Genomic DNA, 22,239 nt, shown 5'->3' on the forward strand with positions numbered 1-22,239 from the left:
AATTATATCCTTCAGCAGGCGCATCCTCAGCCACCACACTCTCTGGGGTCTAAAGGTGTATCCTGGGTTACCGCGCTGGAGTCCGAAAGGGGAATAATGCTCATAATAGTTTTTGGCAGGGTATACATCTCTACAGTGAGAAACCATGTGATAGCATTGCATTGGTGGTACTCTTTTGTATGTTATTAACCGTTTCGTAACCCCATCCCAAAATAAACTTTTCTGAAACCGGTGTAAAGGGGCTGTCACACCTTGACGTTTTAGCCAGAGTATGCCGACGTATGAAAAATTTGGCGAATACGCTGGCACACGTCGAATACGTTACAGGTAAGTTTTGTATACGTTAAGAGCATGCTCAAGCACGCTGAAGCACGCTGGCATACGTCCTAGTACGCCGAGCTCGTCGACATATTTTGTGCATGCTCAAAATTTTTCGACGTATGCCAGCATATGACTCACACATTCCGCATACGCTGGCCATAAGTTGTAAGCACGTTATGCGATCGTTGACACACGTCGGCACACGTTACTTGTAAGTTACTCATAAGTCGAAATATGTCGAGGTAATGTCTAGCGTACCCGAAACTTATTTCTAACCTATGAGTAACGTGCTTTGAACCGATGTGTAACGTATCGCCAATGCATATTGACGTATGTAGATGTATTTGACGTCTTCCGGACGACCACAGAACTTACTGAATGTGTTTCTAACTTACAGCTACCGTATAATGGCGTATTGGCAGCGTTTAGGGGAATTGGTATATAAAATGGGGTTCACACAGGAGGAACCCGTCAGTGTTCCAGACTCCATGTTTTTTTTTTCTTCTTCGGCATGACGGTGATGTTGACATTTCGATGTCTAGTGCGGTTATGATTTAAATCGTCGAGCGGCAGCCTATTAATAGGCTACACCACATGATCGTCGGCGATACTCTGCCGCGTGCTATGCATAAGTTAGACTATCGTTGGGAATAAGTTGTGAACGCCGACAACACGCTCAGCATTCGTTGGTATAAGTTATCTATAAGTTATCGAAACGTTCTGTGTACGTTACTAATACATTATGCATATGTCCAACTCGTAATGAATACACCCAAAACTGAAAAAAAATCAATAGTTCAGCGTACGCCAGCGTTTTAGATCAATTTTGATACGTTGCCATACGCTGGCTAAATCGTCAAGGTGTGACAGGGCCTTAAGACAGAAGAAGACATTCTATTTAAAACTAATGGTGCTCTCTTATTATAGGCTATATCTTCTTGAAAATTGTTCGGCACGTAGCTCATGTTATTTGCTTTTCAAAACAGTTGTTAAAACTAGCCTAGCATTTAGTGTTTGCAATAACAGGCACTAATAGTCCAGTGCTGATACATTGCAGAACATATGATTTTGTTTTCATAAAAGTTGGTACGGAAGTTTTTTGCCCATACCATAAATAATGGATACCATGTTTAAAGACGTGAATTTGAAGAAAATTTAATCATAAACTAAAATAACAAAATATCTTTTAAGTAAGATGTACATTATAAATGTTATTTTTATTATTGTTATGCCACCACCCCAAAACAAAAAATACCACAAATCAAGGAAAATTTGTTACTTTTAGTTTTTCTTGCATGCAGGCTACAAATACATTGATAAAAAACATCTTAAATGATTTGAAAGTTCATAATTTTATGTGTGAATATAATGTATAAATCATCAACATAAATGTATAAATCATGGATAAATATAATCATTTTTGTGTACACTATGTTTTTGCCAGATATGTTAATCTGATTTTATTTTGTTTCAGGTATTTTGGTGGTGGTGGTGGTGGGGCGGTGGTAACAGTTCTGCACCAGAAGTGGCCGAGCTAACCCCTTTGCTTCAGAATGGAAAAGCATCAGTACAAGGTATCTGCTAAAAATCAGTGTATCATACACATGACGGCATCGAAAAAAGATGATGAACATTTAGTCAGTCCTCAAAGCTATTACTCATGGCTAAACTTACTTGAAGCAGCCAAAGTGAGAAATCATGCACCTAATGTAGACATTGCCAAGCAGCTTGAAGATGAAGAAGTCCCAAAAATCTTCTTTCACTAGAAATGCCGAAGCCTTTTCACCAGGAAGAGAGACTTTGAGACTCTGAAAAGGAAAGCAGCTGAAACCCTTACTGATGAGGCTGGCAGTAGTGGCAGTACATCAAAAAGACTCAGTAGAAGATCATCATCAGAAGGAAGGGTCTACGATCCGATCTGCATTTTCTGTAACAAGGTCAAGTTTCAAAAGCACTCCATATCACGTGAAAAGCTTACACAAGCTGTACAACTAAGAGCAGACCACACATTATGAGAATGTGCCATCCAAAAGGGAGATGAAAACATTCTCGCAGTAACAAGTAGAAACATAGTTTCCGCAGAGGCACACTATCATGTTTCGTGCTATAAGAATTATACAAGAGTCAAGAAAGTAGAACATGAGTGCAAAAATAAGAATGAGAAAGAAAACGAAACGGATGGTGAGGAAATGTATCAAAGGATTGAAAGAGAAGCTTATGAAGACCTTTTCAATTATATCAGAACTGATATCATTTCCAACAAGAAAATTGTATCAATTGCTTCTTCGACCACGAAGCTGGAATCTTTCATGCAGTCTGGTGGAGTTGAACACCTGCATGATTCCACGAGGAAGCACATTCGCAGAAAACTGGAATCTGAGCTTGGAGAATCAGTCGATATATTTCCAGATCTTTGTTTGGTCGCATCATGGTGATGGCCCAAGGATGCAATCTCCAGATGGAGGATATCCTCTCTCATCCCCTTGGACCATTGCCCTGGGCCCTGTCCACACCAGATGGATTGCTGCAAAAGACCAACAAAGCATCTTTAGCCACAACTTTGCAGAAGAATGTCACGTCGTTCGGCATTTTTTTCTTTTTTCTTTTTTAACCATCAAAAATCTTCTTCTTTGAAACTTCTGAACAGATTGAGGTGAAACTTTGCACATTTTTTTTACACATATGATGTCATCAGTCACATGGTTTGGCAGCCATATTGTATTTACATATATAAAACATACAAAAAATTTCTTCTCCAGAATGGCTCGACAGATCGAGGGTAAACTTCACAAAAATGTTCCCCAAGCCTTGGGGATGCCAGGGTATTCACAAATAATTGATGGGTCACATGGTCTGGCAGCCAAATTGTATTGAACAAAATATTTAAAAAAAAATTATTTCTCTTGAACTGCTTCAGCAATGTATGTGAAACTTTACAATTATGATCTAGTGGTGATGGGAAATATAGGTTTTAAATTTCAACTTGATCTGATACATGGTCTGGCAGCCAGAATTATTTAAGTTTTTTTATCTGGTATTTATTAATTTTTTTGAATAAGGCTCACTTGGCTGTGACTGGATGGATTTGAGGGTGGAGGAGAAGCAGCTGAAATGTGAATCCTCTCCAGGTTCCTCCTGATTAATTCATTATCTTGCCAAAACGAAGTTTTTGCAAGATATGTTAGTCAGCTTGTATGTTTTTCTTCTTTTTTTATTGTCGGTAATCACGTATAAAAAATTCTGCAGAGCACAGTTATCATCGGAAATTTTTGTAACTTCGCATATCAGAGGCCTATAGAGGTCCCTTTCAGTGCACAAAATTTTGAAGGTCAAGGTCAAAGGTCAAGGTCACTTTGTCGCAAATCAGGCGAGTTGATGAAACCCTTATTTTTTTAGTAATTTTGATCGGATCGTCTTCAAACTTCATGGGAATATAGTTCATGGTCTGGCGCTCAGCTGATTAATTTTTGGTGGGGATTGGCCTTGATCTTCATGGTTAGTGCCTCAGGTCAAACATATTTGACCCCAAGGTCAAATTTTCAAGTTTAGGAACCATATCGTGTAGTACCTCAAATTGAACACCTCGATGAGTGCTTTCTAGATATGTCAAGCTTGAGACATCATGACGTCATTTGGTGACGTTATGAGGCAAAAGCATATTTTTCATGGTTACTCTGTAGAACGATTCTCATCGGAATCTCTCGTAGGCAGATATTCCTCAAGGAGTCGCTCCTGGTGGATAGCAGCTCTGTTCACCTCAGTGTGACCTTAAAGAAGTCACACGTGGTCACCTTTTGGCAAGATACGGGTCACCCTGCGGGTGACATTGGTTTATTTTATCTTTTATTTTGGCTTGTTTTTGTTCCTTCTGATTACTCCAATGCAGGACTGTATCCATTTGGTCTTCCATTTGATTTGAATTGAATGTATTTTAATCCTATTCTAAATTCAAATGAATAATCATTTTTAAAAACGTCATGAGTCACGTGCAGGTGTCCCATCAAAGCAGGGTTACATAAAAGCGGAACTTCTTGGTACCCAGTCATCACTGCCAGCAGTTATAAAGTGGCACTTCGAATTATGTCTCATTCATTACATAACACACCAGTACACAAACACCACACAAAATACATTACACAAAACAAGTCCTAGCAAGGGTCTAAAATCCCTGCTCGCTCTTCTTCTTGTTATTAGTGCATTACATGTTAAACATTTTCTGATAGAATGCCAATTTGTCAGCATCCTCCTTGATTCTATACTGTCTCTATATTCTATTCAATTTCGGCATTCTATATCGCCTCCTTGTGGCCAACTCAGTCCAGGACTATACTCATTGAAATATTATTTTTTGGTGGGTAGGGTTAGAGTTTCAGAAGAAGTTGCCCAATTCAGACTGGTGCAAGAAGGCTCAAAATGTTGACTTCATTGTGAATAGTGGGATATCTATTTAATAAATAAGATTCATCAGATGTCTGTCTGTCTGTTTGTTCGCGTTTTTTGCAGGTACTGCTGGACCAACAACTACCAAATTTGGCACACAGCCCATGTCCAATCCGGTAATTGTCCTGAGGATATTTTCATCCACCACCTAAGTCTTTAAAGATCACTTTTCTAGTCTTTTCATTTACATGCAATCTCATTGGTTAACACATCACGTGACATAATCTGGCCAAAGGCCATTAAACCTAATTAGTCGAGCTGTCTCTTCCACCCATTGGCTCACTGCACAGCTGGCCTGACTCCACACATAATTGGAACCCAAATAAATCAATTATACGTTCACCGTATTCGTGCTGCGGTAAGCCAAAGCTACCTGCTACGGTAATTGGTGTACAGTACATACCCAAAAAGTCCCAAATAACCCAACAAAAGTCCCAACAGTAACCAAGGTCCCAAAAAGTTCCCAAGAACCCAAAAGTCCCAAAAGTTCCTGAGGATCCAAAAATCCCAAAAAGTTCCTGAGAACCCAAAGTCCCAAAAGTTCCTGAGAATCCAAAGTCCCAAAAGTTCCCGAGAATCCAAAGTCCCAAAAGTTCCTAAGAACCCAAAAAGTTCCTGAGGAGCCAAAAGTTCCCAAGGACCCAAAAGTTCCGAAGAACCCAAAAGTCCCAAAATGTTCCCAAGAACCCAAAAGTTCCAAAAAGTTCCCAAGAACCCAAAATTCCCAAGGACCCAAAAGTCAAAAACGTTCCTGAGGACTCAAAAGTTCAAAAATGTTCCCAACAATCCAAAAACTCCCAAGGACTCAAAAGTCCCCGAGGACCCAAAAGTTCCTCAAGACCAAAAAGTCCCCCAGGACACAAAAGACCCCTAAGACTCAGTTTGCATATCAGAGGCCTATCCTGCAGACTCTTTAAGACTCAACGATACGACAAAAAAATTCCGTTATAATTCTCATGTTTTAAATGCACATGATGTTAAGGCATATGCAGCAGCTTAATACGTCCTTCCACCACAGCATGGCATTCCAATTAGAAATAAACGAGAAAGCAGTTGATAGAGCGCATACCTCCGCCATGCCATGCTTGATCCACGAGAACATATTGGGCCCAATACATTGTTGGGATATTGTGCTATATGTCGTTTTTGGCCCTATCTCTAAAAGGTGAAGAATCACTTTAAAAATTGTAGTAGTCGGATCCGGATCTGGATCTTCACCAAAATCGAATCAATTCGTCCCTCTCAAACACCCAACATGTCCACCAAGTTTCGTCCAAATCCATCCCCAACTTTTTGAGATATTGTGCTACATATCATTTTTGGCCCTATCTCTCATTGGAGAAGAATCACTTAAAAATTGTAGTAGTCGGATCCGGATCTAGATCTTCACCAAAATCGAATCGGTTTGTCCTTGTCACACACCCAACCTGTCCACAAAATTTAATCTGGATGCATCCACAACTTTTTGAGATATTCTGCAGAGACAAATAGACAAACAAGAAAAAGACATCATGCAGAGCACGACACTTGAAAAATCCACCCCCCTCTCCAAACATTGCCATGGGTACATGAAATTGTCCATTTCATTGAGATTATAATTCACGAAGATGAAAATTCACAAGTTCAGGTCAATCGGATGAAAATTGATTATTTTTCAGATTGAAATGGATGATTTACGAAGTTTGACCTGGAGTTGACCTTTGACCTTTTGACCCCTAAAATAGTTCGCTTCCAAATTCAGCAATGTACTATGCAATAGCTGCTTCATTTCCAGGTTAATCAGATGAAAATTGAGGATTTTTCAGATGAAATTTGATGATTTTTGAAGTTTGACCCTGAGTTGACCTTTGACCTTTTGACCACAAAAATAGTTGCTTTCTCAATTCAGTGATGGACTATGCAAATTGTGTTCGACTTTCTAGTTAATGGGATGTAAATTGACGATTTCTCAGATAAAAAGTCATGATTTTAGAAGTTTGACCTAGAGTTGACTTTTGACCTTTTGACCTCAAAATAGTTGGTTTCCCAATTCAGTGACGCAAAATGCAAATCTTGTTCAAATTTTAAGTCAATCGGATGAAAAATGACGATTTTAGAAATCAGACCTCAAGATGACCTTTGACCTCAAAATCAATAGGCTTCTCAATTGAGACTACCTCTACAACTTGGTAAAGATTAATGACGATTGGTTTATAATTGAGACCTGTAGGCGATTGACAGACAGTCAAATAGACAGAATAACAAAATCGACTGACCAATATACTTGAAAAATCTTAGATTTTGCAAGTAACAAACAAACAGGTTCGATGGTTGATTGATGTGGTTGATCTCACCGTGAAGGATGCATTCTACGCCACACTCGAGTCTGTGGTTGATCAGTGCCCCAGACGAGATACACTTCTAGTCTTGGGGGATTTCAATGCATCGACTGGAACTGATAGGGACGGTTATGAGGTGTGTGTTGGTCCCCATGGGTCAGGAACTATGAACCAGAATAGAACTAAGTTCCTTGACTTTGCAAGAAGTCATGGACTTAGGGTGGCTGGTTCATGGTTTCAGCGCCCACAAGCTCATCGCTGGACTTGGTATTCCAACGCTGGCGGTGTGGCAAAGGAGATTGACCATGTCCTCATTGACGGTCGTTGGAGGATGATCCAGAACTGCAGGGTCTACCGGAGTGCTCAGTTCCTCAATACTGACCACAGGCTTGTTGTAGCAACTCTAAAGCTGCACCTTAAATCCTGGAGAATGGTACCATCCCAGCCGAGGCTGGATGTTGCCAAGCTCAGGGATGAGAGAGTAGCTGAGGAGTTTGCGAACAGGCTGAGTGGACACTTTGGGGGTCTGGGTGCTTTGGGGGGTCCTGAAGAGTTGTGGAGCGCCTTCAAGACCACCGTCCTTGATGTTGCCGGTGGATGCCTTGGAGCTCACCGCAGGGCAAAGAAGAATTTTGTCTCTCAAGGGACACTGGATACCATTGACCAGAGTCGCAGGGCCAGGCTGAATGGCAGAGCTGAGCTGTTCAGGGAGCTGAGGCGTAAAACTGTACATGCACTGAGGGTGGACAATGAGGCCTATGTGCGAGGAATCTGTGAGGGGGTAGAGCATCACCTGTGGACAGGTGATTCTCGTCCCGCTTACAGGGGAATTCGCGCATTACGTTCATCCAAGCCCATCCCTCGGAGCACTGCAGTTCGAGCAGAGAGTGGTAGGCTCTTGACAGAGGAGTCTGAAGTGAAGGCCCGCTGGGCTGGTTACTTTGAGCGGTTGTACCAGGCTGATCCCCCATCTGTCGAGTTGGACGTCAAGGGTGTTACAATCCCTGTTGCTGACCCTCGAATCAACTGTGGTCCACCAACGCTTGTGGAAACACGGGCTGCAGTGAACCAGTTGAAACGGGGAAAAGCTCCAGGGATCTGTGGCATCCATGCCGAACTTCTCAAGGCTGGTGGAAATGCTGCACTCGTGTCGTTGCATGCAGTTTTGTGCTCTGCCTGGAACACAGGCATCATCCCAACTGACTGGAAGAGGGGCCTTGTTGTCCCTCTCTGGAAAGGGAAGGGTGATCGCCAAGACTGCAACAACTACCGAGGGGTGACGCTGCTCTCAGTGCCGGGCAAAGTCTTTGCTCGGATAATTCTCGATAGGGTTCGCCACCATCTGCTTGAGCACCAGCGTCCAGAGCAGTCAGGCTTTACACCAAAGAGGTCAACGATTGACCGTATCCTTGCACTTCGTGTCCTCACGGAACGCAGACGAGAGTTTCAGCAGGGGCTGCTTGCAGCCTATGTTGATCTCTGTAAAGCGTTCGATTCAGTGTATCGGGATGTCCTCTGGAGGATTCTTGGTCTTCATGGGGTCCCACCAAAACTGATCGATCTGATGTCTGAACTCTACTCTGGTACTGAGAGTGCTGTGAAGTGTGGTGGTACCATCTCTGACTTATTTCCAGTTGTTACTGGAGTTCGTCAGGGATGTGTACTTGCCCCCACACTTTTCAGCACTTGTATGGACTGGATTCTAGGGAGGATGTCGGAGAGATCAAGTTGCGGTGCGTCATTTGGGAATGTCAAGATCTCGGACCTTGACTTTGCAGATGATGCAGTCATCTTTGCGGAGACTTTAGACATCCTCTTGGGGGTCCTCGAGGTGCTGAATGAGGAGTCGGAGCCGTTGGGATTACGGGTTTCTTGGGTCAAAACTAAGATCCAGGCTTTCGGTGACATCTTGGATGCTGCTGTCCTGTCTGTGTCTGTTTGTGGTGAGGATGTTGAGGTCGTGGAGAGATTCACTTACCTTGGCAGTGATATTCATGTCTTTGCTGGCTGTGAGTCAGAGGTCAATAGACGTCTGGGTCGGGCCTGGTGAGTCATGGATTCACTGGATCATGGGGTGTGGCGCTGCCGGTACCTGTGCGGGAGGACGAAAGTCCGAGTCTTCAGGTCCTTGGTACTTCCAGTCTTGCTCTATGGGTGCGAGACTTGGACTCTGACCAAGGATCTGAGACGGAGACTTAATTCCTTTGGTACCAGGTCTCTTCGGAGAATCCTTGGCTATCGCTGGTCGGATTTTGTGTCCAACGAGCGGTTGCTGAGAGAGACTCGGATGAGATTTGTTACCTGCATAGTCCGTGAGCGTCAGTTGCGGCTGTATGGACATGTGGCTCGTTTTCCTGACTCTGATCCTGCTCACCAGATTCTCTCAGCGAGGGAGTCTCATGAGTGGAGGAGGCCAGTGGGTCGACCACGTGCCTCATGGTTGCAACAGGTTGACCATCATCTCAAGGAGATGGGGATGGGCCTGGCATCTGCCTGGGGGATGGCCAGACGGAGGCCCCTGGAGTACCGGCGGAAAGTGGACGCAGAGACGTGCTGTTCTGGCACATGCTCCCATACCTGACCTGACCTGAAACAAACAGACAGATAGGGGTTAAAACATAACCTCCTTCCGACTTTGGTGGCAGAGGTAATAACAAAAACAATGATAACTTTGAAACATCTAATAAATAAGATTCATCGGATGTCTGTCTGTCTGTCAGTCTGTTCGCGTTTTTTGCAAGGACCGCTGGACCGACAACCACTAAATTTGGCACACAGACCAAGTCCAACCCAGGGGTTATCCTTAGTGTATTTCATCCACAACTTCAGCCTTTAAAGACCCCGAACAACCATAAGACCTGTTTTTTTTACATGCTTGAGAGATTAGAATACATGCTTGAGAGAAGAAATTTTACATGCTTGAGAGAAGACTTTCTGCATGCTTGGGAGTTAAGACCCTGAAGATGCAAAGACCCAAAAGTCCCTTAAGACCATTGAATTCCCCTAACACAATTGAGACACTTTAAAACCCCAAAGACACTTTGGACCCCAAAGACAGTGAAGATGCTGAAGACTCTATAAGACCCCGAAGAACCTGAAGACCCTTTGAGACCATTAAGTCTTTTGAAGACCCCTAACACCCTCAGAGCCAGAAGACCACAAAGACCCTAAGGGCCCAAAGACCTTTAAGACTTTTCAGACCCTTAAGAACTGCAAGATTCCAAAGACCCTTTAAGATGTCAAAGACCCTTACCAACCCAATTACCTGTAAAACCGTAAGACCTTAAAGACCCTTAAGACCTCAAAGACACTTAAGACCCCAAGACCCTTGAAGACCTAAAGACCACTTTACCCACTGGTGTTCTGGCTCACCTGCTCCCTGCAGCTCCCCCCCCCCGCCACCCCCACACAACCCACACCCCATCAGTTCTCCTGCCCCTGATCCACCTGTCTCATTCTCAGTGGGTTAGATCGTTTTTTCTTGAAACAAGAAAAAGAGAAATTAGAGATTGCAGACCCTCACCAGGACTTTTTTGTGTGGTGTTTGTGTAGTTCTGTGTGGTGTATTTTTGGCCGTTTGTGCACCAGTGTGTTATGTAATTAATAAGAGACATAATTAGAACTGCCACTCTATAACTACATGCAGTGATGACCGGGTACCAAGACGTCCCACTTTGATGCAACCCTGCTTTCATCAGACACCTGACCCTGGCCCATGACGTTATTTTTTAATGAATATTCAATTTAATTCAGAAGGGGATTACATTAAATATAATTCAAATCAAATGGAAGACCAGATAGGAACAGTCCTGCATTGGAGTAATCAGTAGGAACAAAAACAAGCAAAAAGAAAAGATGAAGTCATCAGGAGGAACCTGGATAGGATTCGCATTTCAGCTGCTACTCCTCTACCTTCAAACCCATCCAGTCAAACCCATCCACAGTGAGCCTTATTCAAATATATATAAATAAGAAATAAAATAAAAAACCAGTTAAAAAAATTAAATAACACTGGCTGCCAGACCATGTGTCCGACCAAGTTGCAATTAAACCCTTAGATGCATAAGTGGGTCAAAAATGACCCAGTTTGGCTGTAAAATTGCGATCTCTTTTTTGCACTCATGCATCTAAGGGTTAAAACATGTATCCCCCATCATGACTACATAACAATTGTGAAGTTTCACTTCGATTGATTAAGTGGTTCCAGAGAAAACATTATTTAATATTTTCTTGAATCTAAACATGGCTGCCAAACCATATGACATCAATTATTCCTTAACAATCTTGAACATGCATGCCTTGGGGAACATTTTTGTGAAGTTTCCCCTCGATCTGTCCAGCCTTTCTGGAGAAGATATTTATATATTTTAGGGTAAATCCAATATGACTGCCAAACTATGTGACCTATGACATCATATGTGTGAATCTTTTTTCGTCATGGATAGGCGGTCATATGTGTAAAGTTTCGCCTCAATCTGTTCAGCAAATTTTGGAGAAGAAAATGTTTGAAGGTTTTTTTATAAAAATAATATGGCTGCCGAATCACGTGACTGATGACGTAACCAAATTTCTCATCGCCAAAAGATATCAGTAAACGAAAATTGCTTTTCCTGAAACTTTGCTGAATAGATCCAAACACAGTGGGTTTTATAGTTTCTTCTTCTTCATTTTGGTTCCAGTATTGGCTCAAGAGTGTGTTAAATGCAAACAAATTTTAATCTCCCAAACATTCAATGGGACCAGACGGGGACATGCATTGCAAAGCAATTCTCACTTTGTTTAACATGTTAAATTAGTTATCCATGCCTGTTGTTTGCGTCCTTTATGACAGACGTCTCATGAACCAGTCTGTTTCCTGTTTGGAATGATTGTCAATTTTATTGGATTGGCAGACAGAGAACCAGACAAAAGCAATTGCTTTACCACACTGTGGTGCATGCACACTTGGATGATATTCTATACAATTTGCCAAATTCAGAGCCAAAGAACTGATAAACTGCAGGTTCCTGCTCCGACTAAGGTTCCGATTCGTGTTCTACAGAGTTCAAAATATGAAATTCAATTGAAATGAAGTATTTGCTGAAAGACAGACAGAGTGAACCAAAATTAAGAAAAGAATAGCACAGTTACATTAAATGTACACCACTCCCATGCCAAATAAATAAATAACAAATCTTCCAGCAAGCAACATCGCCAGGGTGCCTTCGACACCCAGCAATGCCGCCTTGCAGCACATGGCGACAGAATTGGGAGGGAATGGGGTACAATAATTTATTGATTAATTCATTAATTGCATAACTAATATTAATAAATGATAATTGTATAATAATTAATTCCAAAAACACCAATGTTTCATTCGAATCTGTAACTTTTCGAAAATTAAGTAATCAATCGAAAAATTAAATAATTAATTGAATAATCAATAAATAAAAAATTTCCTTTATAGCCAAATCACCTGTTCACTGTTGCATCCAAATATCAGATTCCGAGCTCAAAATGTGCCTGAGATATTGCCAGGATGAGAAATAAAATAAATAAGTGATTAATAAATCGATAATAATTAAGTAATTAATCTATTAATTATTCAATCAAAAAATTAAAAATAATGTGGTTGGTAAAACACATTTTCACTTTTGTTCCCAAAGTTCAACTTCCGAGCTCAAAGGATGGCAGAGATATCACCGAGACAAAGAAGAAAAGAAACAAACAAACAAGAAGATGTTGTGCAGAGCACGACACTTGCAAAATCCATAAAACAAATATGACCTCAAAAATAATTGGTGGTTCACTTCAATGACCAAAGATACAACTCCTGTTCAAATATCAAGTCAATCAGATGAAAATTGACAATTTTAGAAATCTGGCCTATGTTGACCTTTTGGCCTATTTTAAACCTCAAAAGTAATTGGTGGTTGAATTCAGTGACCTGATATGCAAATCTTCTTCAAATTTCAACTCAACGGGATGAAAATTGAGGATTTTAGAAACACCACTTTAGTTGTTGACCTTGGGCCTATGTTGACCTTTTGGTCAATGTTGACCTCAAAAATAATTGGCTGCTTGAATTCAGTGACTGTAAATATATATATATATATATATATATATATATATATATATATATATATATATATATATATATATATATATATATATATATATATATATATATATATATATATATATATATATATATATATATATATATATATACATGAGCCCCAAAGAACCATACCAGGCCATCCCACCTTTTTTGTGAAATTGAGTTATTAACATCTTCAGGTGCACAAAACTGATACCTTTCAAGGCCAAAATGGGCCAACCCATCAGAATATATTATGATAAGGATATAAGCAAAATACCTCTCTGGCTCTGTTAATATGCATCTGACTTGCCAGAGCCTGAATGGGCCATCCCACATTTTCCTCATGATTCCATGTGGGACATGTGCTACCTGCTTAAATCATGTGTAGATAAAATTCTGCATTACTTATCGTTATTTATCCTTAGGTATTTTTTTATTGTCATTTGCTCATTGTGACACAGGAGACTGAGAACTTTGAGTCCCTTTTTCTCAAAAGTACACTAAGATTGGATGGCCTGGTATGGTTCTTAGGGGCTCATATATATATATATATATATATATATATATATATATATATATATATATATATATATATATATATATATATATATATATATATATATATATATATATATATATATATATATATATCCTCTTACAATTTCAAGTGAATCTGATGAAAAGTGAGGATTTTTGAAATCTCAACAAAGTTATTAACCTTTGGCTATGTTGACCTTTTGACCTCATAAACAAAAAGCTTCTTCCTTATGACAAACGCTACCATGTGGTGAAGTTTCGTGAAGATGGGTTTGAAAAGGTGACTGCAGGCGATAAACAGACAGACAAACAGACGGACAGAATAATAAACCAATGTCACCCGCAGGGTGACCCGTATCTTGCCAAAAGGTGACCACGTGTGACTTCTTTAAGGTCACACTGAGGTGAACAGAGCTGCAATCCACCAGGAGCGACTCCTTGAGGAATATCTGCCTACGAGAGATTCTGATGAGAATCGTTCTACAGAGTAACCATGAAAAATATGCTTTTGCCTCATAACGTCACCAAATGACGTCATAATGTCTCAAGCTTGACATATCTAGAAAGCACTCATCGAGGTGTTCAATTTGAGGTACTACACGATATGGTTCCTAAAACTTGAAAATTTGATCTTAGGGTCAAATATGTTTGACCTGAGGCGCTAACCATGAAGGTCAAGGCCAATCGCCACCAAAAATTAATCAGCTGAGCGCCAGACCATGAACTCTTTTCCCATGAAGTTTGAAGACGATCCAATCAAAATTACTCAAAAAATAAGGGTTTCGTCGACTCCCCTGATTTGCGACAAAGTGACCTTGACCTTTGACTTTTTGTTTTTGTGGCCTCTGTGTTTCAAAATTTTGTGCGCTGAAAGGGACCTCTATTGGCCTCTGATATGCGAAGTTACAAAAATTTCCAATGATAACTGTGCTCTGCAGAATTTTTTATACGTGATTACAGACAAACAAACAAAAAATAGAAATAAAAAAACATACAAGCTGACTAACATATCTTGCAAAAACTTCGTTTTGGCAAGATAACAATAAGATGCCGTGCAGAGCACGACACTTACAGAATCCATAAAACAAATTTGACCGAAAAAATAATTGCTGTCAAATTTAATAACCATATCCACAACTCCTCTTCAAATTTCAAGTGAATCAGATGAAAATTGATAATTTTGGAAATTCGGCCTATGTTGACCTTTTGACCTCAAACAGAATAGGCCTGAGTGAATGGTTCATGCTCTGCCACCCTGAGTGAGTGGTTCGTGATCCTTCACCCTGATCCAGTGGTTCGTGCTCAGCTGCCTTGAGTGAGTTGTTCCTACTCCACCGCCCTGAGTGAATGGTTCGTGCCCCGACACTCTGAGCGAGTCGTTCGTGTGCTGCCGCCATTATTAAATGGTTCGTGCTCTTCTGTCCTGAGCAAGTGGTTCGTGCTCCGCTGCCTTGAGTGAGTTGTTCGTGCTCCGCCGCCCTGAGTGAGGGGTTCGTGCTCCACCAACCTGAGTGAGTGGTTCATGCTCCGACATCTGAGTGAGTGGTTCGTGCTCCACTGCCCTGAGTGAGTGGTTCATGCTCCACCACCCTGAGTGAGTGGTTCGTGCACCGCCACCCTGAGTGAGTGCTTGGTGCTCCACCGCCCTGAGTGAGTGGTTCGTGCACCGCCACCCTGAGTGAGTGCTTGGTGCTCCACCGCCCTGAGTGAGTGGTTCGTGCTCCACCACCCTGAGTGAGTGGTTCGTGCTCCGCCACCCTGAGTGAGTGGTTCGTGCTCCACCACCCTGAGTGAATGGTTCGTGCTCCGCCACCCTGAGTGAGTGGTTCGTGCTCCGCCGCCCTGAGTGAGTGGTTCGTGCTCCGCCGCCCTGAGCGAGTCGTTCATGCTCCGCCACCCTGAGTGAGTGGTTTGTGCTCTTCCACCCTGGGTGAGTGGTTCGTGCTCCGCCACCCTGAGTGAGTGGTTCGTGCTCCGCCACCCTGAGTGAGTGGTTCGTGCTCCGCCGCCCTGAGTGAGTGGTTCGTGCTCTGCCACCCTGAGCGAGTCGTTCATGCTCCGACACCCTGAGTGAGTGGTTTGTGCTCTGCCGCCCTGAGCGAGTCGTTCATGCTCCGCCACCCTGAGTGAGTGGTTTGTGCTCTTCCACCCTGGGTGAGTGGTTCGTGCTCCGCCACCCTGAGTGAGTGGTTCGTGCTCCGCCACCCTGAGTGAGTGGTTCGTGCTCCGCCACCCTGAGCGAGTCGTTCATGCTCCGACACCCTGAGTGAGTGGTTTGTGCTCTGCCGCCATGATTGAATGGTTCATGCTCTGCCGCCCTGAGCAAGTGGTTCGTGCACCACAACCCTGAGCAAATGGTTCATGCTCCATTGCCCTAAGCGAGTTATTGTTAAATAACACCCGATTCCTGAGACATTTGGTGTATTTATGTTTTTTCTAAATTACCAAGCCAATTTTTTTTCCACTTTCACACGCAGCTGTTTATAAAGATCAATGTTTGTGAACATATCCCTGAAATGCCTTTATAAAGTCTACATAAATGGAACGTTGTGTTTTTAGTGAAAGATACTCAAGGATTTTGGGTTGTTGCTAATATGAGCCAAGTGTGAGTGTGTGTGTGTGTGTGTGTGTGTGTGTGTGTGTGTGTGTGTGTGTGTGTGTGTGTGTGTGTGTGTTTGTGTGTGTGTGTGTGTGTGTGTGTTTGTGTGTGCGTGTGGTGTTCGTAAAGCATATATATATATATATATATATATATATATATATATATATATATATATATATATATATATATATATATATATATATATATATATATATATATATATATACATATATATATACATATACATATATATATATATATATATATATATATATATATATCTCTCTCTCTCTCTCTCTCTCTCTCTCTCTCTCTCTCTCTCTCTCTCTCTCTCTCTCTCTCTCTCTCTCTCTCTCTCTCTCTCTCTCTCTCTCTCTCTCTCTCTCTCTCTCTCTCTCTCTCTCTCTCTCTCTCTCTCTCTCTCTCTCTCTCTCTCTCTCTCTCTCTCTCTCTCTCTCTCTCTCTCTCTCTCTCTCTCTCTCTCTCTCTCTCTCTCTCTCTCTCTTTCTTCTCTCTCCCTCTCTCTCTCTCTCTCTCTCTCTCTCTCTCTCTCTCTCTCTCTCTCTCTCTCTCTCTCTCTCTCTCTCCCCCATTCTTGCTCCTCTTGCTCCTCCATACCATTATATAATTACATATAATACGTGGAATGACGACACAATGAAAACTGAAATGGGTTTGTTTGGAACTGAACGGGGTTACCATGACAACAATGGTTGTAGCGTCACAAAGACCATCGTCGGGATGCATTGTGTGTTTACATTTTAGAACATTTAGACCATTCCGCTGCATTCGCTGCTATGATGTGGTCGTACCTTCTTGTGCTCTTGAGTTTCTTCAAAGAATTTCAAGAAAATATGTTTCCGGCACACCTGCAAGTGCGTCCCGAAGTGTGGACATTAGGGATGACGATGACGAATGTGACTGTGACGATGGAGATGTGGACACCAGGTGAGTGGGAAACGGAGAGAAAGACCATCGCTGATGGATGGAGGGTAAAGGGTTAAAGATCCCATTGATTAGTATGAAAAGGAAGTTATTGGAAGGGAGCAGATTGTGATATTAAATAAATAATGACTGTTTGATAACGGTGTGAACAAATGTTCTCTTAAATCTTGTTACAAGGAAGCCACCCACACCTGTTCTGGAATGTTCGATCCGTTTGCTGGACCTGTGGTCAGAACGTCAGGTTTCAATTTCAGTTTGAAAGGATCCCATTCAAGGATTGTGATGAAGGACATTGATTTTTGTTTTCAATGAAATACCATTAATTTATTAAATTTGTTATATCCGTGTCCACAGATCTTTGGGGAAGGTTCCCTCTTCGGCCCGATTGACGCTGGAGAGCTCGTGTCACTATGGGGGAGATTTGAACATGCTGTCGGGATCATCTCCATGGTGATATTTATCATCCACTTGGTTTGGGCGATAAACTTATGGAAGAACAAACGGCTCCGGTAAACATCTCCACAAGTCTTCATTTTATGATTGATCTTCAAATGAAGAACAGCAAACTTTGATCCCGATTGATCTCTCTCCTGATGAATATGTTATTATTGGAGTTTATATATCTGGTCGTACTCTGATCGATACATTTGCACAATATGGAGAAATGTTCTTTAATACGAAGTTCTGGTTATTCTTGTGTGTTCACAGAAAGGACAAGAAAGTGGATGCAGAAGATGAGCCTGATGGGGAGGATAAGGATGTGGAAGATGATGATGACGATGACGAATGTGACTGTGACGATGGAGATGATGAATGTGATTGTGATGATGGAGATGATGAATGTGCTTGTGACAATGACGATGACGGATGTGACTGTGATGATGGAGACTATGAATATGACTGTGACAATGACGATGACGGATGTGACTGTGACAATGGAGATGATGAATGTCATTGTGACAATGACGATGACGGATGTCATTGTGACAGAGACGATGAATGTGCTTGTGACAATGACGATGACGGATGTGACTGTGACAATGGAGATGATGAATGTCATTGTGACAATGACGATGACGGATGTCATTGTGACAGAGACGATGAATGTGCTTGTGACAATGACGATGACGGATGTGACTGTGACAATGGAGATGATGAATGTCATTGTGACAATGACGATGACGGATGTCATTGTGACAGAGACGATGACGTATGTCATTGTGTGGATAGATACGACGAATGTGTTTGTTCCGATGATGATTCTCATTGAGGACAAGGAACACCAGGTTCGCAAGGGAGGAGGGGGAGAGGCTCTATTTTGTGTTGCACAACTTCCATGAGTTTGATTTCATTTTAGTGATCGTTTCCCCAAGTAGTTTTCGATTAGATAAGGTAACTAGCACAGTCTACCCTCCCTCTGGGTGGGTAGAGTTTGCACATCACCTGCTGAAAAAAGTACTGTGTTGCAAAAAGACGTTTTTGATGTTTGTGTGATTTGTGTTTAAAGGGTTCGAAAGGGGTCGAAGCAGTTCAAAGGGTGTAAAGGTCATATGGGCTCTAAAAAACAACAGGGATCAAAATGGGTGGACGTGGTCTCAATGGGTCTAAACGATCTGCGGGTATAAATGTCGAAGGGGAAAAGGATCTATGGGAGTTTAAAGGGTCATATGAGGTCTAAAGGTCTGAAGGATCAACAGGGTCTAAATGAGCAACAGCAACAACAGAAGCAGCACGGTGTTGAGGGGTCATACCACATGCAGGACCTTCAACAGGTAAGAACTTTTCAATACTTTGGGGTAGTTGGGGTGAACACACGAGGTGCAAACATCACGATCGAGACGTTAAGCTGAAATACATTTTGGCACTTGTTATTTTATAGACATTGCTGTTATACTTCCTTCTTTGAAGAAGAAGTTCTTAATTGTGGACATAATTGTAATTATAATTTTGGTGGAAAGGTAACTTCTTGACATGGTCATCGCCATGCACGATAAATCACAAGAAGTTGAACTCCCCTCGTTTGGATTATTCACCTTTCCGTCGTTACCTGTTCCATCAGTGCATTCCCTTCTGTGCCCCTTCCTAAACAAGTTATCAAACTGATGAAGATATCAATGTATTTAATCTATCATACTTTTATTGTTTTTTTACCAAAGGCCCCTCAGAAGAGGCACACGTTTACTCTCCTCCACCCTCTCGAATGAAACCATCCTACCGGTTGGAATGTAAGTTTCCAAGATTCTTGCTTTACTTTACAAACCATTCCAAACTTTGTATAAACTACATGTTCTTCACCCCTATCATGTCCCATTCTGTCTGTGTCTCAGAAGTGTCGGGAACAAATGAATGTTTTGCTGCACTCTCAGCCAGCCAAGCACCAAACAGATCATCCAATTGGTGAAAGTCTGACGTGAGTGTTAATGCATCTGTACATAAGTCAGTGTGTACATCTGGATGATCATTAAAATTACTTAAATCGATGAATGTTGGTAGTTTAATTTTGAAGCAGGTTGGATGTTACGTGGCAATTTTCCAGATTCTTCCTCACTTCATCATCTGACATGACCAAGGTGAGTAGATTCTCACCGAAACGTCGCCTTTACCGATGAGTGGTAAGTCCAGCTTTTTTCAATTATAAACTTTTCCTGTTTTAAAATTAATTGTTTGAAAAACTTTAATGAAAATCCAGTTGGACTTTGTGATGAAGAAAATCAAGATGTGAAATTGAAGGCAAAAGAAAAGGAAAATTGAACTGAGATGCAAAAAGCAATGGAGAGAGTACGGTGTTTCCAGGATTGTGTCGGAAGGCATTATCATGATGAAGACTATGATGGCGATGATATTGAGTGGTTTTCACTTCCTTTTGCTGATGTGTGTGCAGAGACCCACAAAACGAGTTCGACCTTGATGATCCACAAAACGAGCTCTACCTTGATGATCCACAAAACGAGCTCTACCTTGATGACCCACAAAACGAGCTCCACCTTGATGACCCACAAAACGAGTTCCACCTTGACCCACAAAACGAGTTCCACCTTGATGATCCACAAAACGAGTTCCACCTTGATGACCCACAAAACGAGTTCTACCTTGATGACCCACAAAACGAGTTCCACCTTGATGACCCACAAAACGAGTTCCACCTTGATGACCCACAAAACGAGTTCCACCTTGACCCACAAAACGAGTTCCACCTTGATGACCCACAAAACGAGTTCCACCTTGACCCACAAAACGAGTTCCACCTTGATGATCCACAAAACGAGTTCCACCTTGACCCAGCATATGAATTCTACCTTCATGACCCACAAAATTCTGGAAAATCAGGAAAAGAGTTCTGCCTTGATGGCTCAAAATATGAGACCAACCTTGGAGAGTCGGAAAGTGGTTTCTATCTTGGAGACCTTTGGAGTTCTAAACCTACCTATCCTTGTCATTCTTGGTTGGATGGTGCTTGATGAGTGGCAAGTTCAGTTGATTAAAAATTAATGAAATTATATGTTATTTAATTCGATATTACACATGTAATGTATTTATTTGTTCGTTTTCAGCAATATCAAGAAAGTGCTGGGAAAACCTGAGATTTATTGAGACAAATTTACAACACATCTCCTCCTTTCTGCTTCTTCAAACTTGAAAGAACTGAAACTTCATTCTTAAGACAGAACTGGAAGAAAAAAAACTGTAAACTTTGTTGAGTTGAAAGACTGTATTGACTTTGAATTGTTATTGAACTTCTTAAAATATATATATTAAACTGTTTTAAAAAGAATAATTTGTTGAGTTGGTTTAAAAATAATTTGTGTAAAAATGATTACTGATCTTGGGATTAGAGTTGGGTTTGGGGTGTGTGGGTTTGGTTTTTAATGTTAGGTTTGGGTTTGCGTTTTAATGTGAAAGTTAGGGTTGGGTTAGCTTTGGGGTTTTAGGGTTTGGGTTTTAATGCGAGAGTTAGGGTTTGGGTTTTAATGTATGGTTAGGGTTTGGGTTTTAATCTGAGAGTTAGGGATGGGTTAGGTTTGGGGTGTTAGGGTTTGTTTTTTAATGTAAGGTTTGGGTTTGGGTTTTAATGTGAGAGTTAGGGATGGGTTAGGTTTGTGATTTAGGGTTTGGTTTTTAATGTAAGGTTAGGGTGTTTGGCTTTTAATGTGAGAGTTAGGGATGGGTTAGGTTTGGGGTGTGAGGGTTTGGGTTTTAATGTGAGAGTTAGGAATGGGTTAGGTTTGTGATTTAGGGGTTGGTTTTTAATGTAAGGTTAGGGTTTGGCTTTTAATGTGAGAGTTAGGGTTTGGGTTTTAATGTGTGGTTAGGGTTTGGGTTTTAATGTGAGAGTTAGGGATGGGTTAGATTTGCGGTGTTAGGGTTTGGTTTTTAATGTAAGGTTAGGGTTTTGGTTTTAATGTGAGAGTTAGGGTTGGGTTAGGTTTGGGGTGTGAGGGTTAGGGTAAGGGTTGAGTTGGGTTTGGGGTGTTTGGGTTTGGTTTTTAATGTAAGGTTAGGGTTTGGGTTTTAATGTGAGAGTTAGGGTTGGGTTAGGTTTGGGGTGTGAGGGTTAGGGTAAGGGTTGAGTTGGGTTTGGGGTGTTTGGGTTTGGTTTTTAATGTAAGGTTAGGGTTTGGGTTTTAATGTGAGAGTTCGGGATGGGTTAGGTTTGGGGTGTTAGGGTTTGGTTTTTAATGCAAGGTTAGGGTTGGGTTAGGTTTGGGGTTTTAGGGTTTGGTTTTTAATGTAAGGTTAGGGTTGGGTTAGGTTTGGGGTTTTAGGGTTTGGTTTTTAATGTAAGGTTAGGGTTTGGGTTTTAATGTGAGCGTTAGGGATGGGTTAGGTTTGGGGTTTTAGTGTTTGGTTTTTAATGTAAGGTTTGGGTTTGGGTTTTAATGTGAGAGTTAGGGTTTGGTTAGGTTTGGGGTGTTAGGGTTTGGTTTTTAATGTAAGGTTAGGGTTTGGGTTTTAATGTGAAAGTTAGGCTTGGGTTAGGTTCAGGGTGTTAGGGT

The 22,239-nt window shown here is 41.5% G+C and overlaps 1 protein-coding gene across 12 annotated transcripts; it reads left to right on the forward strand.

The window, feature by feature from the left end:
* The first annotated feature begins 1,771 nt into the window (after window positions 1-1,771).
* LOC147024702 (uncharacterized) lies at window positions 1,772-20,969 on the forward strand. Of its 12 annotated transcripts, none has more exons than XM_085884863.1 (6): window positions 1,772-1,895; window positions 17,600-17,754; window positions 17,954-19,470; window positions 19,573-19,655; window positions 19,782-19,857; window positions 20,127-20,969. In XM_085884863.1, the coding sequence occupies exons 1-3, from the start codon at window positions 1,875-1,877 to the stop codon at window positions 18,513-18,515; spliced, it is 738 nt and encodes a 245-aa protein (XP_085740989.1). In that variant the 5' UTR covers window positions 1,772-1,874; the 3' UTR covers window positions 18,516-19,470; window positions 19,573-19,655; window positions 19,782-19,857; window positions 20,127-20,969. The 12 variants fall into 12 exon arrangements, with proteins under 12 accessions (XP_085740989.1, XP_085740991.1, XP_085740988.1 ...); XM_085884865.1 differs by having other exon boundaries at window positions 19,782-19,815; XM_085884862.1 differs by having other exon boundaries at window positions 19,782-20,969.
* Window positions 20,970-22,239: the final 1,270 nt, after the last annotated feature.

The sequence above is a fragment of the Eptatretus burgeri genome, chromosome 6, assembly GCF_056783735.1.
Source record: "Eptatretus burgeri isolate ZD-2024b chromosome 6, Ebu_testis_v1, whole genome shotgun sequence".
NCBI lineage: Eukaryota > Metazoa > Chordata > Myxini > Myxiniformes > Myxinidae > Eptatretus > Eptatretus burgeri.

What these genes read in the sequence shown, in the direction of transcription:
- LOC147024702 (XM_085884857.1), top strand. Translation starts at nt 1,875, where the DNA reads ATGGAAAAGCATCAGTACAAG. An exon ending in TGGAAAAGCATCAGTACAAG is followed by an intron (nt 1,896 to 17,599) that starts GTATCTGCTAAA and finishes CCGTGTCCACAG; the next exon opens with ATCTTTGGGGAAGGTTCCCT. An exon ending in TGGAAGAACAAACGGCTCCG is followed by an intron (nt 17,755 to 17,953) that starts GTAAACATCTCC and finishes GTGTGTTCACAG; the next exon opens with AAAGGACAAGAAAGTGGATG.